Raw genomic sequence first — 19498 nt, 5'->3', positions numbered from 1 at the left:
CCTAGAAGCAAGATATCCAAAACCTGACATATGTTTGAATCATTCAGAGATCAGGTTGTCGTCCAAAAAAAGCAGAGATATAACGTGTTGGAAAGCTGTTGACTCTTGTCAGACCTTGTGACATATTTGGTAAACCTGTCATCTGGAGTACTTTGGAAGGCAGACCAGGTGTTTACTGAGCCTGGAAAAAGAAATGTCAGTGTGTACCAGGGACTTCTTGTCAGTTAACCAGTTTGCAGAGAGGAAGGTTTTCTCTTTCTACCTCCTTTCACCTGAATGTAGCCTACAGTCTAAATTTACCAATAATCAGTAATGTTAAATCTTCAAGGTTTGAAAAGCCAATTACTGCCATATCTAAACAGCAGGAGGTAAAACTAACCTCGAGGCTTTCTCAAGAGCTTCTCTTGATATCTGTTGAGATCTGTCCCAATGGTAAGTATCAAATTCGGTATGCTACCTTTGAGCTTATTGTTTCGCATGGCCATTAGATAACTGCCATAAATTGGAGAGAAAAGAGGATGAACACAGATACCATAATAAAAGAGGAGAGTTTTCATGCTTATTTATGACCAAATCTCTGGTCCAAGATCTCTGGCTGTAGTTACTAGCCATGGAATCAAATAGAAATAAGTAATCTGGAAAGCTAGTAACTTTCTGAAGAAAATTAATTGCTAAAGAAATCACAACACTGGCCTGCAAGATCTTGTGACTTTTTTACTCCTCCGTGAACTACTGAATCCCCAAAATCTGCACCAATAAATTGAAGAAAGATGTCATTTTCTCCCATCATTGCCAGAAATATAAAATATGAGTATAAATGTTAAGTGATGGTAGGGAAGTACAAATATAGGAGTCCCTCGTGTGCTGCTTCTGGGCATGTGGACCGATGTGGACATTCTGGAAAGTAATCTTATAATATCTGGTCAAATGAACTAGAAACAAACACATAACTTATAAGCCATAAGTCATCCTTCCTATGTGTTTATTCCAGAGAAACCCTCACATTGTTTCTTAAAAGGACAGGTATGAGGGTATTTTTTTTTTCATTGTTTGTAGTAGCAAGATGGTGCAGGAAACTTAGGTATTCATCATTGGAGAAAAGGACAATGCAAGTAAAATCTGGTGCTATGCAGTGGTTAGATATGATGAGTCAGATGTATATTAGCAATATAGATAAATGTTAAAAACAGTGCTGACTGAAAAATCTGACACGGGTTGAGGTATATATTATACCAATGTAATACTGGTAAGTAAAGATTAGTTCATAGATACAGTGGAATAATATGGAGTTGTGAAAAAGAGAAAGTTCTGGGGCACCTGGTCGCTCAGTTGGTTAGGCATCTGACTTCGGCTCAGGTCATGATCTTGTGGTTCATAAGTTCCAGTCGTACATCAGGCTCTGTGCTTTGGATCCTCTGTCTCCCTCTCTCTCTGCCCCTCCCCCCCCCCCTCTGTCTCAAAAATAAATAAACATTTTAAAAAAAGAGAGAAACTTGTTTATGTACTAGTGGAAAGATCTTCAAAAAACATTAAATAAAGGGCTCAGTCAGTTACTCATTCTCTCTCTCTGAAAATAAATAGAGGTGCCTGGGTGGCTCAGTCAGTTAAGCATCTGACTTCAGCTCAGGTCATGATCTCACATGGTTCATGGGTTTGAGCACCACGTTGGGCTCTGTGCCGACAGCTCAGAGTCTGGACCCTGCTTCAGATTCTGTGTCTCCCTCTCTCTCTGCCCCTCCCCCGCTCATGCTCTGTCTCAAAAATAAATAAACATTAAAAAACATTAAAATAAATAAACTAAAAAAATCAAGTAAAGAAGCAAAGTACTAAGCAGCATGTCTGGTAAGTTACTTTTTCGTACAAAAGAGGGGATAAAAATATCTATGTTTATATTTGCTTTACTCGAATAAGAAACACTGGAAGAATAAACAAGAAAGCAATAAATATGGTTTACCTATAGCGGGTGGATGGGAAGTGGGAACAGGGTAGACGGGAGACAGGGATGTGAGGGAGACTTTTCACAGTTCCCCTTAAAAAAATACACACACACACACACACACACACATAAATGTGTGTATGTTTACATATATATATATATATATATATATATATATATATATGCGTTTTGATTTTTTTAACTCAGAAAAGCTTTATAATTTATTTTGTTTTCTGACTCTTCCTGTGCCCTCAACACTTTCACAACGACTTTCAGCTCCTCAATAAAGAAAGCGCGCTTGATCCTGTCAAGCACACATTTGGCAACGTGGAACCACCATGGGCCCTGCTGACATGTCTTTTCGTTTTAGAGAACCTCATAAGAACTTTAGGTCTTGTCTCACAGCACAAGCTCCTTAAAGATGGACCGAGCACACTCCACAGGCAAATTTTGGTGATTTACTAACTTTCTTAGTATAAAGGTAAACAATTCCATTACCAGGGTTTTAGAACAGCCTAGTTTTGCTAGAGGCATATGACAGTGTGTCAAATGCCAGACCATCCTGAATGCCCCTAGACACCATCCCCGGAGGACCAAAAGATATTTTAAACTATGAGAATGTATGGTATGTATTTAAAAAATTGTATAAGAATACATGCACATAAACACTACATGTATTATAAAGGCATACACAAATATATATATTGCAAGGACACACAAATAAAAAGATCCAGAATAAACACTGATGGATTGTCCAAAGCATAAGAGGAGTATGGGAGTGGGGAATTCCAATCAAAAAGGAATAAACGAATAAAAATAAGAAAGGATCCTAGACCAAACCAGTGATGAACGTGGGCCACAAATTGGAGTTACAAAAGAAAAGAAACTGAATCCTAAAGAGATATCTCAATTTCTTCAGTACTTTTTGAGAGGAAAAATAGTTTCTGACAGTTTGCTGCTTTTTCATTTCCCAGAATATGAGGGAAAGTTTGAACAACGGCATAACTGGTCATACTTATATGGAAGGAGGTAAAATGACTTTTGAGTTTTTCACTCAACTTGTTCAACATCACAAAGAGAACAGGGCATTTTATTCCCTTAGTTGAATAAAGAATTAAAGGGAAGCATAAGTTAATAGAAGACGGGAAAGTACTAACTCATACATTATGAAAAGAATTATGGAATTGTGCTGGAGCTAGATACAAAAATGGCATTGAGGTAACAGAACACCAACCTGTCCTTTATCCATGTCACTATTTGCATTCTCTGAGTCCATTGTCTCTGTTCTTTTCCTTTTTCCTTTTCTAAGAGCTTGGGTATTGGTAAGGTCATCTGTTTGCAAGATCTTCTGCATTTTCTCAAGTAGTTATCAAATATTTTCTGAAATTTTAGGAAGAGGGAGTGCCCATGTAGATGATGCTATTCTGGACGTAGCCCCAACATCAGTGTTTTTCCTTAAAAACAAAAACAAAAAGGGATACATAATATATTTAGCAACTATATGTTTCATAATGGCACTAGCCACTCAAGTAGTACTTTTACTAAATGCTTCTTATCTTTCTCCCACTGACCAATTTTTAAAAAAAAATTTTTTTAACGTTTATTTATTTTTGGGACAGAGAGAGACAGAGCATGAACGGGGGAGGGGCAGAGAGAGAGGGAGACACAGAACTGGAAGCAGGCTCCAGGCTCTGAGCCATCAGCCCAGAGCCTGACGCGGGGCTCGAACTCACGGAGCGCGAGATCGTGACCTGAGCTGAAGTCGGATGCTTAACCGACTGAGCCACCCAGGCGCCCCATCTCCCACTGACCAGTTTATTACACATTTTCATTTGATTCAAAAGTCTTCCAATTTCATCATCACGAGGCTGTCATGTTTCCGTGATGTGACTGATATGCAGTGAGTTGTCACTTATAAAATGAAATAGTGTAAGAAAAATTTCCATTTTTCCAAGTTTTTTCTTGTCAGTCAGTTATGAAGAGTCTAAAAACCAATGTAGAAACATTATAAATTTATGCAAACAGTATTTCAAGGACGAAGTTGTAAAAGGCATTAATAATAGCAGATTTCATCAAGATCAAAATATTCCAAAGGAAATCCATAAGAATTGCTTAAAGGTTTTTTCTTTTCCTGAAAACCTAGAGTTTTGAGGTGGAAGATTTTCCTTGGTGTAACTTTAAGAATTGTACCATAAAGAATGGAAGAAAAATATATCTCAAAGGCAAAAATACATTTCAAAAAAAATTTTGAGGGATAATCATTTTTTAAAACCTGATAAAGCAGATGATAATTCTTAGGTAGAACAGGGTTGAAATGTTCAAATTTAATTTTTGCTATACACAGATGATATGGTACATTTGGTCTTAGCATCCTTATTACTTGCATATATTGGTTTATTTCTATGAAAAGATATTAAATTATAAATAATAAAACTTTAACTACAGAAGGAAGTGAGCTCAAAGGGACTTCAAGAAATATGTACACTGTTGAGCAGAAGGTAATATATGCTCCTTACCAAATCACACTAAATAATCCTTTTATAATAAATATGGTACTTGTACCTACTTTAAGAGAAATTCATCATTCTCTACTCCAAGTGTGAAATAATATGTGGGATGGTCTTGCCAAAATTGCTTATTGTGACTCTGAAAACTTACTTTGTGTTTTCAGATATATGAAGAATACTTAAGCTCACACATGGGACTGGGCTATCATATCTGAGCCACAAATAGCAGAGATCTTATCTAGCATCAAGCTTTATTAACAATTTCAATTATACAAGCAATCAAGAGGCACAGGTCAAGTAGGGTGCACTCTAGGTCATTTTGTTGGCTTTGTAGGTCCTCTCTTTTCAGATCACATAGGTACTCTGTGGTCTAGAATAAGTGAGGCCTCTACATGAGGTTTGAGGGTCATCTCACACAGTGAGGAGTGTTTAGGTTGTGACACATCACCATTTTATAACCTCAGAGTTCTATACCTTGTGTGACCTTTTCCAGGAAGTTATAAAGCCATAGATTCTAGGTATGTTTGCCATAGGCAATCCTAAATCAAGGATATACAATTAAGAGCATTCCATAGATAAAAATTCCACTGCTAGCAAATATCATTAAACCATTTACCAGGAGCAAGTTTGACAAATATTTTCTGTTAAAGGGGGCACATAGTTTAGGTTTTGCAGGTCAAGAGGCAAAATCGAGGATATTATGTAGTTCTTATATAGCAAAAGAAAAATAAATTTTCACAAAATTTTTATTCACAAAATTGAAAACATACTAACGATAATCGAATACAACTTTTTGTATGACAATTCTAATGAGAATAGAATTTTTAAAACTAAGATCTTGTTTAATTGGGGTTCAAAGTTTTCCTTACCATCAAAATCATTTGCAGGTGTTCATTGTTAATGCTGACCTGCAATGAGATTTTATAAATTCTAGATCTGAAAATGTCTTTTACACCAATAGTTGCTGTCATATACTGATATTAATCCATGAGTTTGTAATTTTCTTAATTGAGATAAAATTCACTATTTTAATCATTTCAATTGTATGTTCACTGGTTTTTTAGTATATTCACAATATTGCACAATTATGCTAGGGAAAGATAGGATTCGGTAGGCAGAGAGGGAAAGGTTACAACCTGAGGTCCCTGAGTGGGGAAAAACACATTTTAAAACATTTCTTCTGGGAATGTCTGACCTCAAGCAAATTCCCTCAGCTGTAAGGTTCCTCTTAAGAATGTAACAGATACCACCGACTCCCCCTTCAGGTTCCCCTAAGGAATTTGACAATGACAATACCTAACTAAAGGGCTCCTGGGTGGCTCAGTCAGTTAAGCATCCAACTCTTGATTTCGGCTCAGGTCATGATCTCACAGTTCAATGGGTTTGAGCCCTGTATTACACTCTGTTCTGAGAGTATGGAGCCTCCTTGGCATTCTCTCTCCATCTCTCTGCTTGGGATGCTCTCTCTCTTCTCTTTCTGCCCCTCACCTGCTCGCTTGTGCACTCCTCTCTCTCAAAAATAAATAAACAAAATACCTAATACAAAATGCCTAACTAAAATAAACCATAAAACTTATGTTATATGAAGAATGGTATAACCATAATCTGACTCCTCACACAATGATGTCGAGCCAATCAGGAATGAATAACCCACCACCTAGTTATCATGCCATTAAGGGTAGAACCTGAAAAGGAACAAGGGAGAAAGGAAAAGGGAGGTGACCAAAACCTTATAAAACAAGGGACCTATAGTAGGCAAGGGACTACAGTGGGAGGGTATTCACTTTCAAATGTCCTCTCTCTGCAAAGAGAGCTTTCATAATATTCTTATTTATACTTATATAGGTAAGATATTCTTAGTTAGGATGTTCTTAATCTTATACTCTAATAAACTTTTGCCTGCTGTTCATTTTATTTTGTGTCTACTTCTTCATTCTTCGAAGCAGCAAGAAAACAAATCCCGGGTATTGAGTTAAAAAAAATCATGTAACACAATCATCCCCAAGATAGTTCATACCTCCCAATATAAGCAAATAATTTTAATTGAGGATATTCATCTCCTAGTAGACTTAAAAAAATTTTTTTTAATGTTTATTTATTTCTGAGACAGAGAGAGAGACAGAGCGTGAGTGGGGGAGGGGCAGAGAGAGAGGGAGACACGGAATCTGAAGCAGGCTCCAGGCTCCCAGCTGTCCGCACAGCACCCGACGCAGGGCTTGAACTCATGAACTGTGAGATCATGACCTGAGCCAAAGTTGGTCACTCAACCGACTGAGCCACCCAGGTGCCCCTCCTAGTAGACTTTTACAGAATTCTACTAAATTCTTTTGATATTTGCCTTTAGTGTGCGACTCCATTGCAACAATTAATTACTTCCAATTAAAGGTTAGGTGGAAGCTCCTCATTGCACAGTTAAATGTATTTTGAAATAGGTTTTTGCATTTCTTTGCATTTTCTTTGCATTCATTGAAGTCTGAGACACAATACCGGAACTGTAATTTGAACTGGAAAATTACATCTGGTGTAAATCTGAATGGGGATGAACATCTCAATTCTTGTTTTAACTTATGGCAGCAGGGGAAGTGTATAAAGTAGCTGGAGACGTTACTTATGAGTGACATATTTGTTGTTATTGAAATGAATTTACCTGAGTGTAAGTTTTGCATATAAGTACATGTTTTGTCTTACAATTTTGTCTTGTAGTTTATTAACAAATTCATTAAGAAACATCAAGTCTGCAGCAAAAGCTAATTTCCATTAGCCATTCAGGATTCCAAAAGCCATTCAGCCTTCCATGGGAGTGGTTGAGGGCAGTTCTCATTCACAAAAAATTTCAGTCTTGGCCCTGAATTCAAACATTTGCAGTGAAACTTCACCATTGCTAAGGTTACTGAAATGCTGTACAGCAGGGCAAGTTAGAATATTCAACTTCTACTTCTGAAAAAACTCATGGAACTGATGATGGCCAAGTCCACAAGAATGAAATTCACCATTGACACTATTGGTTCAATAATGATAATGATGTTTTCAGAAATTGCAAAATGATCTTAAAATTATAAGAAAATGCAAGAGATTGGGAATGGCAAAACAATCTTGAAAAAGAAGAAACTTGGAATATGCTCACTTTCCAATTATAAATCTTACTACAAAGCTACAGTAATCAAGACAGTGTGGTACTGGGGCACCTGAGTGGCTCAGTCGGTTGAGCATCCATCTGACTCGTGGTTTCAGCTCAGGTCATAATCTCATAGTTTCATGGGTTTGAGCATTGGGTCAGGCTCCACGCTGACAGTGTGGAGCCTGCTTGGGACTCTGTCTCCCTCTCTCTCTGCCCCTCCCCTATTCATGCCATCTCTTTCTTAAAGTAAATAAATAAACTTAAAAAAAAAGTGTGGTACTGGCATAAGGATGGACATATACATCATTAGAGTAGAATTGAGAATCCTGAAATAAACCTTTTACATCTATGGTCAATTGATTTTCGACAAGGAGGCAAATACAATTAAATGTGGAAAGAAGAGTCTTTGCAACAAAAGGTACTGGAACAACTAAAAATTCATATGCAAAAGAGCGCATCTTACCTCACACAATACACACAAATTAATTCAAAATTTACATTTAGATCATAGACCTAAAAGTAAGAACTAAAACTATAAACTCTTAGTAGCAAACCCAGGAGTAAATTTTGTGATCTTGGGTTAACCAATGATTTTATAAATATGACAACAAAGCCATTATCTTCACCATCTTGATGAGACCATCATGAAAGTAAAAAAGGCAACCCATGCAATGGAAGAAAATATTTGAAAATAGATCTCATAAGGGGCTTGTATACAGGATACATAAATAACTCTTACAATGCATTTATAAAGAGACAACCCAGTTTTTTAAATGGGCAAAGGATTTAAACAGGCATCACTTCAAGGAATATATACAAATAGCCAATAATCACACAAAAAAGATGCCCAATGTCATTAATCATTACAGAAATGCTCATAAAAACTATGATGAGATGTCCCTTCATACCCACTAAGATGGCTATAATAAAGACAGCAAATAATAAGTGTTGGAAATTGGACCCCTTATACACTGCTCGTGGGATTGCAAAATGGTGCAGGCATTTTGGAAAAGTCTGGCAATTCCCCCCAAATTTAAACATTGAGTCATCCTGTAACACATCAATTCTACTAGGTATATACCCAAGAGAAATAAAAAACATATATCCACACAAAAACTTGTATCCAAATGTGCATAGCTATATTATTCATAATACCTAAAAAGTTAAAAAACGAATGTCTATCAACTTATGAAGAAATAGATAAAATGTAGCATATCCCTATAGTGAAATATTATTAGGCAATAAGAAATAAAGTTCTGATGCTACAACATGTATGACCCTTAGAAACATGCAAAGTAGAAGACACCAGTCACAAAAGATCACACATTATGTGATTCCATTTATATTAAATCTCAAGAATAGTCAAATTTATAGGGACAGAAAATAGATTAATGGGTTCTTAGGGATAAGAGATCGTGGCAAGGAAGGAGATATGATTGCTAATGCATATAAGAATACCCTTTCATGTAGAGAGAACAAAAATGTTTCTTAAAAATTGGATTGTGGTGATGGTTGTGCAGCTCTGTGAATATACAAATAATATTGAATTGTAAACTTCAATTGGGTAAATTGTAAGGTATGTAAATAATATTTTAATAAAGCTATCTTAAAAAGCATGGAATACATTCAAAATATTTTCTGTGAAGTACCTGCTGATAAATTATAAAATGAATGACAGTAGCTTTAAACACCTTATATTTTCACAAGTTTTGTAAATTTTTCCAGTGAAACCTTTTTCTGCTGCACACACATTTCTACCACCATCAATTGTAACACATCTTAGTAGATTCCACTTCAGGTTGTACTGAATCATTGTTTTCCCAGCCTCTTTCAAAATATTCTCTCCTGTGGTTGTTTCACAAAGACTATTTATAGAGGCTAATTTGTCAGTCACTCTAAATTCAGCAATTCCTCCCAAATAAACAAGAACAACTGAGCAATATCAGTAGCATCTGTTGAAATCATCAAGTGCCAAGAAAAAGTCATTTGCCTTGTTTTTTATTTTTATTTTTTTAAATTAAAACAATTCTGTTTTTTTTTTTTTTGATAGAGAGAGAGAGAGAGAGAGAGAGAGAGAGAGAGAGAGAATGAGTGGGGGAGAGGCAGAGAGAGAGGGAGATACAGAATCCGAACCAGGCTCCAAGCTGTCAACACAGAGCCTGATGCTGGGCTTGAACTCACGGACTGTGAGATCATGACCTGAGCTGAAGTTAGACACCCAACCAACTGAGCCACCCAGGCGCCCCTTATTTGCCTTGTTTTTAAATTGATTATTATGTTGTCCCCAATGTCCTCAGTTCTTTGAACAACTGTTTTTTGCTGAAAGTCTAATGGTCTTAAGTAAGTTTATTTTCTGGGCACATGTCTTCAGCTACTGGCATGATCTGTAAATGGTTTTCCTTGCTTGGCTAACAAATGAACCACTCAGAAACTTATTTTGGTTGCATTTTCACTTCATTTTGTTTCATTTGATTGTTTAGTAAGCTCTATGCCAAATGTGGGGCTTAAACTCATGACCCCAAGACCAAGAGCTGCATGTTCTATTGACTGAACCAGACAGGAACCCGCCATTTCTTACTTTTGTGAAGAAATTCTACTGGGATGAGATATTTCATTTTACATTTTCTAATTTTTCTGACTGTTGCTGTCTTGTGAATTGTGAATATTGGGATGAGTGCTTAGTTTGGTAACGTTGACATATGTCATGTTCTTTTAGCACACCTATGGTGTCACTGTATCATAAATGCAATGCTTTGCCCAATTTGATGACAAAATAATCCACACCCCACTCTGCTTTAAAAGCATGAAACACCTGGGGGGGTGCTGGGTGCCTCAGTCGGTTAAGTGTCTGATTTGGGCTCAGGTCATGTTCTCATGGTTCCTAAGTTCAAGCCCCTCCTCCGGCTCACTGCTGTCAGATCCTCTGTCTCCCTTTCTCTTTGCCCCTCCCCCACTCATTCTCCCCCCACCCCCTCAAAAATAAATAAGCATTTAAAAAAAAGCATGTAATACTTGGGGCGCCTGGGTAGCTCAGTTAAGCATCAGATTCTTGATTTCTGCTCAGGTCATGATCTCACAGTGGTTAGATTAAGCGCTGCTTAGGGCTCTGCACTGAGTGTGGAGCTTGCTTAAGCTTCTCTCTCTTCTTCTCCCTCTGTCTTTCCACCACTTGTTCTCTCTCTCTCTCTCTCTCCCTCTCTGTCTCTCAAAAAGAAAAAAACCTGAAATGCAGTTTTCTCTCTTTTTCTTTTTTTACATGATTGTCATGTACTGGTAATAAAAAATAAATAAAATAAAATGCCTTGGTATGACAATATGCATGACACTAAAACACTGTGAAGTTATTGTAACTGCATTACTGTGATTTGTGGGGTACTGAGCAGCAGTACAAAGTGATGAGATTGCCTCGTATAGTTTCTGTCACAACAACTCAACTCTGTCCTCATAGCATGAAAGCAGCCATAATAATACGTAAACATGTAAGTGTGGATATGTTCCAATAAAACTGTTTATGAACACTGAAACTTTAATTTTATATGATTTTCACATATTATGACATGTTATGCTTATCTTGATTTTTTTCAACGATGTAAAAATGTAAAAAGCATTCTTAGCTTACAGGCTGTACAAAAATAGGTGGCAAGCAGATGAGCATTAGTTTGCTGAACGCCATAGGGGCTCAGTTACAGTATTTAAATGCAGTTTAAACCATGTCACCTGCTTTCTTTTCTTCCATCTTCACTTCTTTTCCTGTAGAACAAGCCAGCTGCTTTAACTTTTCTCTCCTCAGTGCCCTACTTCACTGTACATTATTACTAATAAATTAAGACCAGTACTTGAGAGACATAATATGTACATAGAAGATCCTATGGTAAATAGTTATTATTTGATAAAACTGAATTTTGCCAGATATAACTGATACAGACCTGTTAAGTATCATTTAGTGATGGTAATGGATGTCAGACTCCGAGGTCACTGGGGTTGAGGATAACTCCAGGGTGGAGGGAGGGGGAATGGGGAGTTACTGTTTAATGGGTATAGACTTTCAGTTTTGCAAGATGAAGAGTTCTGGCGATGGATGGTGGTGATGATCACATGACAATGGGAATGTACTTAATGCCTCTGAATTATACACCTTAAAATGGTTAAGATGGTAAAGTTTATGTTATGTGTTGTAAACACAATAAGAAAATTATGTGTTGTAAACACAATAAGAAAATTGGAGAAAATTAGTTTACAAAAACGTTGCTTTTGTAATAACCTTACCTGTAATAAAATTTTCTCCTGCTAATATGATTTTTTATATATAATTTATTGTCAAATTGGTTTCCATGCAACACCCAGCGCTCATCCCAACAGGTGCCTTCCTCAATGCCCATCATCCATTTTCCCCTCTCCCCCACCCCCCATCAACCCTCAGTTTGTTCTCAGTTTTTAAGAGTCTCTTATAGTTTGCCTCCTTCCCTCTCTGTAACTTTTGTCCCCCCTTCCCCTCCCCGCTGGTCTTCTGTTAAGTTTCTCAGGATCCACATAAGAGTGAAAACATATGGTATTTGTCTTTCTCTGTATGACTTATTTCACTTAGCATAATACTCTCCAGTTCCATCCACATTGCTACAAATGGCCAGATTTCATTCGTTCTCATTGCCAAGTAGTATTCCATTGTATATATAAACCACATCTTTTTATCCATTTGTCAGTTGATGGACATTTAGGCTCTTTCCATAATTTGGCTATTGTTGAGAGTGCTGCTATAAACATTGGGGTACAAGTACCCCTATGCCTCAGCACTCCCGTATCCCTTGGGTAAATTCCTAGCAGTGCTATTGCTGGTCATAGGGTAGATCTATTTTTAATTTTTTGAGGAACCTCCACACTGTTTTCCAGGGTGGCTGCAGCAGTTTGCATTCCCACCAACAATGCAAGAGGTTTCCCGTTTCTCAACATCCTCTCCAGCATCTATAGTTTCCTGATTTGTTCATTTTAGCCACTCTGGTGTGAAGAGATATCTCAGTGTGGTTTTGATTTGTATTTCCCTGATGAGGAGCGACATTGAGCATCTTTTCATGTGCCTGTTGGCCACCTGGATGTCTTCTTTAGAAAAGTGTTTATTCATGTTTTCTGCCCATTTCTTCACTGCATTATCTGTTTTTCAGGTGTGGAGTTTGGTGAGTTCTTTATAGATTTTAGATACTAGCCCTTTATCCGATATGCCATTTGCAAATATCTTTTCCCATTCCATCAGTTGCCTTTTAGTTTTGTTGATTGTTTCCTTTGCAGCACAGAAGCTTTTTATCTTGATGACGTCCCAATAGTTCATTTTTGCTTTTAATTCCCTTGCCTTTGGAGATGTGTCAAGTAAGAAATTGTTGCGGCTGAGGTCAGAGAGGTTTTCTCCTGCTTTCTCCTTTAGGGTTTTGATGGTTTCCTGTCTCACATTCAGGTCCTTCATCCATTTTGAGTTTATTTTTGTGAATGGTGTAAGAAAGTGGTCTAGTTTCATTCTTCTGCATGTTGCTGTCCAGTTCTCCCAGCACCATTTGTTAAAGAGACTGTCTTTTTTCCATTGGATATTCTTTCCTGCTTTGTCAAAGATTAGTTGGCCATACATTTGTGAACCAATTCTGGAGTCTCTGTTCTATTCCATTGGTCTATGTGTCTGTTTTTGTGCCAATACCATACTTTCTTGATAATTACAGCTTTGTAGTAGAGGCTAAAGTCTGGGATTGTGATGCCTCGTGCTTTGGTTTTCTTCTTCAATATTACTTTGGCTATTCAGGGTCTTTTGTGGTTCCATACAAATTTTAGGATTGCTTTTTCTGGCTTTGAGAAGAATGCTGGTGCAACTTTGATTGGGATTGCTTTGAATGTGTAGATCACTTTGGGTAGTATTGGCATTTTAACAATATTTATTCTTCCAATCCATGAGCATGGAATGTTTTTCCATATCTTTGTATCTTCTTCAATTTCCTTCATAAGCTTTGTATAGTTTTCAGCATACAGAGCTTTTACATCTTTGGTTAGGTTTATTCCTAGGTATTTTATGCTTCTTGGTGCAATTGTGAATGGGATCAGTTTCATTATTTGTCTTTCTGTTGCTTCATTATTGGTGTATAAAAATGCAACTGATTTCTGTACACTGATTTTGTATCCTGCGACTTTGCTGAATTCATGTATCAGTTCTAGCAGACTTTTGCTGGAGTCTATCGGTAATATGATTTAGTTAAAGAGTAAATCCTCAAGTTTCCTCAAAAACACACAATTCTTTCAAGACCACCCAGAAGAGACATATCAAACCTCTTTTAGAATGACTACTTTTCAGGAGACTTCAGGCCAATATTCTGTTACACCATCTACAAACAGATGATTCAATGTTTATATTACCTGCCAATTAGCAAGTTCAGAAGGAATATTGTGAATTTGGTATTAAACACTCTTAGTTCCTGATAGTAGAAGATTCACCTAGTAGTTATCTGCCCTTCTTTATTTTTTATTTTTTGCTAGAATAAATCATTTCATTAATTCCCTAGATAGTACATGTAGAATGTGAAATTAAACATAAGCACAGCCATGAGTACACCTATGATATGTGGTTGGTTGAACAATATAAGTCAGTGGCTTTCAACCTTTTTTGGAGGTTTTACATTTTGATCTGGGAAACAAACACACAAAATTAAAAGAAAATTTCATGAAACATTCTCACCCTTACTATATGTGATACACACTCTCCATTTCTAGTCTATTTACTATATTGTTTTATTTTTAAAAGTGCTGATCATAGCGTATTAAATTGATTTCACAGCTCACTAATAGGTTATAGCTCATAGTATGAAAAACAATGTTTTAAGCAACATCCAAATTATGAAAAACATACTATCTACAAAATGAGACATAGAGAAAGGGTAGCTTTATAACTAAAGAAAGCAAATGAAGTTAATAAAAATATAAACTCTTAATGCATTTAGGTTTACTTTTAATGAGTTGATATAGTTAATATTGGAATTCAAAAGGCAAAAGCCCTCCTCTGAAATTGTAATAAACAAAAGTCACCAAATTTAAGAAAAATAGATGAATATCAAAATATAATTCAATGTAATTCTCATTGACCTTTGAATCACAATATAAATTCTCTATTATGAACTGAATAAAAAATGTGAAAGGCAAGTACAGCACTATAGTAAAGCCTAGCTGCCCTTACAAAATTTTCAAAAGTGTCAGATTGTTTTCTATACATATCAGTTTTGGAATGTTCAGACATAAAAGGTCCTTTGCACTACCCAGGTCAGAATACGGGCTGAAGACTTCCCTCTAAATGAGTTCCAAAGTGCCAAGAAAATGGTGCCAACATAATTCTAAATATTCACAGGTCAGTTTAATGTTCTCTGTGAAATGGGCTCCCAGTTTCAACTCAGCCTCTAGTAAAGTGGGACATAGGGGAGGAAGATCCATAGTATTTTTAGAAAATTATATATATGCTAGAGGAAGAGAAATCAAGATCAGAATGGCTTCTCCTGCAATACCCACAACACTCTATGAGCAAAACTGGTGCTTGTATGACTTTCTCATCAAAGTGCTCTTGATTTCTGCATAGAAATTACTAGGTTTTACTAATGTCCAATAGGGAGCTTTTCAACTCTTTTTACTGCTTCCATTTCCAAAGAACATCTAACCCATTTTCAATTTCCAAGTTATTCCAGCAATATCCTGATTAAAAAGATGATCAATATACTTTAGGATGATTCAGCAACACAGCCAAACTATAATGACATTACTTAGACTAGACTGAAGACTACGTGTGAGCCTAGGAAATGTAAAATATGTTTGAAGGACTATATACCTGAAACATTTTTAACTTTCCATGATGGGAAAAGAAAAAGACAATCTTACAGGCCCAGGGTTGGCAGAAATACTTTTAATAAAACTAATTTAACTAGTAAGCAGTGATACCATGCAATGGCATCTATGTAATCACTATCTAGGAAAGGAACTAATTTTGCTCACCCTACTGCCCTATATGACATCCTGCCCTATATGACATTTCTCCAATCCTGTCTCCTTCATTTAATAACAATAAAAATACAGCTAACATTTACTGAGTGCTTACTATACATAGAGTACTGTGCTAGCATTTTACCTCTACTATCTCATTTAATTCTCATAGTAGTTCTCTAGGATAGGTACAATTATAATTCATACTTGACAGATGAGGAAACTGGGTTTCTAGTGGACCCTGACAACCACTCCTAACTGCTAACTCGTAAGCAGGCTAAAGAAGGTCTCTAGAGCCAGAACTTAGAAACCAATCATCAAATCACCTTTGCAAAAGATTCCGTTAACTCCACTAACTAGGTTTTTTGCTTTCTTCGCTTGACTAAGTACCTTAAAGTGTCCTTCTTGCTGAAGTTTCTGCTTTGTAGTCCCATTCCCTGAGAGACAAGTCTTGACCTGCTTCTTAGGACTGTAGTCCTGCTCAGACACAAGTTCTGGAGACCCTCCCTTTATCCCTCCATCTCCCTTCTCTAGCCATCTCTATTCTGCTGCCTAAATTAGGAAGCTGACCTGTTTGGGCTTCTTATCCTCTTCCCAGTTGGATTTAGCCAGTGGGGTGTCCAAGCAGGAGATCAAAGGGAAGGAGGACAAAGAGTTAAAGAGAATTTAACCTCTTGCCTCCTTTCTCATGGGGTCATCTCAGACTTTTATAGTAGCTTTGTCTATATGATCTTCTCCTTTCATATTGGAATACCATTTCTTTTCCTCTCCCTTTGAGCCTATGTCTGTAAACATTTCCATTATGATTAACCCTGAGGTACAGCATTGTTCCTCTTGTTTTCCCCACACCCAGCTGTTATGGTCTGAATGGGTGCCCTCCACATACACTCTCCCCGCACCCAAATTTGTATTTTGAAATCCTACCCCACTTAGGTCACGGTATCAGGTGATGGGGCCTTTGGGAGGTGATTAGGTTATGATGGGGGAGCACTCCTGAATGGAATTAGTGCTCTCATATAAAAGGCTTCAGAGAGATCCTTACCCCTTCTACCAAGTGAGAAGTCAGCAGTCTTGCAGCTTGGAAGAGGGTCTCACTAGAACCTGATCATGTTGGCCCTCTGATCTTGGACTTCCAGCCTCCAGAAGTTGGGGAAATAAATGTCCATTGTCTCTGTAAGTTACCCAGTCTCTGGTATTCTGTTATAGCAGCCTGAATGGACTGACACTAGCGATCCACATTAGCTTCATCATCTATACTAGAGTTTCTCTGTTTCTCTTGATCTGGCAAGAGAGCCAGATGCTAAATGATCCAGCTTTTGTCTTACCTGAAGTTAGATAGCTTACTTTCATCTTGATGTGTTTAGGAAGAAGACTTTTATAGCAGAGGTATTAGCACAGAAATCAGAGGCTGGGAATGGTGGAAGACAATCTTTACCTCCTCTACAATGTTACTTAACCCTATCAATTGTCTATGAAAAGCTTGTAGCCATGCATGGAGTTATTTGAAAGCTTGCACAAGAAAGTATATGCAAAACTTAAAAGGACTCTGGACAAGGCTTCCTGTGGTTCCAGGGTCTCCAAAATCTCTAGGAAACATCAATTTTTGTGAGAAGTTGTGGCTATTTTTCTGTTACCATCTTCCCTGCACCCCCACCAACCCTTGGTATTTTGTGACTTTTCCCCATTTATCAGAAACAGATGCAGAGTTAAGCATAAAGGAAAGTAAATCAATTAAAAGTTACATTTTAGAATAACTGTAAGTCATGTAAATCATCTTCCATTTCACATTTTTTTGATTAATGCAGAACATTCTATTCATCTTGAAAGTTGAGGGCAAGATGAGATCATTATGCTTTTTACTTCAAGTAATCATATTCTAGAACATTAAATTTTAGACCAATTTCTAAAATTCACCAAATGTAATAATTCTGATGCAAGAATCAATGTCTATGCATAAAAATCAGGAGTGATTCAACTTTCAAATATTAATTTATCACATCAATTATAACATGAAAGGACAAAGTAATTTCTCTTTGAAATATCTGCCCCATTATACCCTATATTAATATCATATATTAATTAAATAACTGGTTAGCATTTACAATGTCTCTATTAATTTTTTACTTTTATGGTCTCAAAAGTTGAGGTCTAAACATAATTTATATGCTGAGTCACATACTTGAGATAATTTACTTAATAAATCACCTTAAGTGGTTTGCCCCCTCATCTGCTACCAATAACTTTTTCATCCTAATATTTTTTCATACCACGTTAAAGCAACATTAAAATTAAAAAAAATGATCACCTACATTTCACACTTTTTATTAAGTTATTTCCCTACCTCCTATGTATAGGTCATTAGAAAAATGCATTCATCTGTCTTTACAACTTATAGTTTTTTTCTATTAATAAATTCATAGAATGATAAAAAGGGAAGGAAATATAAAGGGCCATGTCATCTCTGTTACTTGTATTGCCAAACCTGGGTGTGGGCAGCCATAGGGCAAGTCAGGACTAGGAAGTTAGTTAAGGGTGGAGAATGCAAGTATTGATCAAAGAAGGAAGCCCAAGGAAATGGAGTGGATCTACTCAATCCAGCTAAAGTCTAGAGAGCTATATAAAAGCAAGGAAGGGTAGATGGGTACAGTGAGTTCAAAGTGTGGAAGTCAACTTCAAGGTTCAAGAGTGTCAAAGATTGAAAGGAACAGGGGCTCAATGGTGGTGGCATTTTGGGACAATGTTGTGAATCCAGGATTGTGAATTCCAGTAGAGAAATTGCTCAAACAGCCAAGGGGGGACAGAACCTCAGGAAGATGTTCATCCTATTCACAGCAAGAGGGGGAAGACTAGACATCCTCCTACCAAAGGATAGAAAGCTGACTGAAATACCTTTTTCTGTTTGTTTGTTTGTTTGTTTGGTAGAGGTAAAGTCTTGCTACGTATGTCATTTGAGAGAGTTTTCCAGTCTGAATCTCTTCTAAATATATTAGATAATAAAGCAGTGTCACATAAGTGGTCACAAACACAGGACCTAGAATCAATCAAACTGTCTGGATCCATAACCATAGATCCAATACTTACTAACCATGTCACATTTCTGTGCCTGTCTCCCCATCTGTGAAAAGGTGATAATAACAGTATTATGTCTCATAACACCATTATGAGACTATATGTTAGGTATATTAATAGCATATTTATTAATTTATTTATTTAGTTTATTAATAGTAGCATTATTATTCTTATTTGAAGGAAAAAGACCCAGATCCTCTTCATACAGCTTAGATTACACATATAGTGTGTGTGTGTTTGGTGAGTGGTGGCTTACAAGGGGCAGCAGTGGGGGAGGCATTAAGAAACATAGTTAATTAACTTGGATGCCTGTGAACTATATGAGACAAACCACAATCTTACTTAAAAGTATAAGGAAAAATTATTAGACCAATCCTCCCCCCTTTTTTTAAGTAGGCTCCACAGCCAATGTGGGGCTTAAACTCAAGACCCGAGTCACATGCTCCACCCACTGAGCCAGACAGGTGCCCCTTTTATGAAAGACAGAAAGATGGTCTCTAATAGAGGCCCTTTTCCAAAGTGGGACTCTGCTTGCCCCCCAAGCCTGTTTAGCTTCCTGGAGGTGCTGATTTGAATTTACCCAATGATGGGGCAATGAAATGGTAATTTTCAATAAAAGAAGTCTTGCTAGACTGAAGGATAGAGGAAGTACTCTAGGCAAATCCCTCAAAGGGGAGGAGAAGATCTCTTGTGTGCTGGGAAACAGCTGATATACTGCTAGAGTATCTGGCTGGCCCTCATTCATCTGAGTTGGGTTAGCCTAAGGACAGTCAGATGAGAGAAAGGGTAGCTTCCCAAACCTAACTGGGAGGAGTTCCTTCAGGGGAGGGGCTGCAGTGGGCAGGGAGGCAGTGTAAATGAAAAGCATGCAACAGAAAC

General features: G+C 37.1%; 1 protein-coding gene across 2 annotated transcripts in view; it reads right to left on the bottom strand.

Annotated features, from left to right (window-relative positions):
- Positions 1-19498, bottom strand: part of BEND6 (BEN domain containing 6) — a 63376-nt gene that overhangs the window by 35198 nt on the left and 8680 nt on the right. For both annotated transcript variants that reach the window (XM_007095546.3, XM_007095547.3), the window contains exon 2: positions 3171-3390. In XM_007095546.3, coding sequence (XP_007095608.1) covers positions 3171-3290 — 120 coding nt within the window. In that variant the 5' untranslated portion in view covers positions 3291-3390. The remainder of the gene's footprint in view (positions 1-3170; positions 3391-19498) is intronic.

This window comes from Panthera tigris, chromosome B2, assembly GCF_018350195.1.
Source record: "Panthera tigris isolate Pti1 chromosome B2, P.tigris_Pti1_mat1.1, whole genome shotgun sequence".
Classification (NCBI taxonomy): Eukaryota; Metazoa; Chordata; class Mammalia; order Carnivora; family Felidae; genus Panthera; species Panthera tigris.
This window is presented reverse-complemented; position numbering and strand designations above follow the sequence as displayed.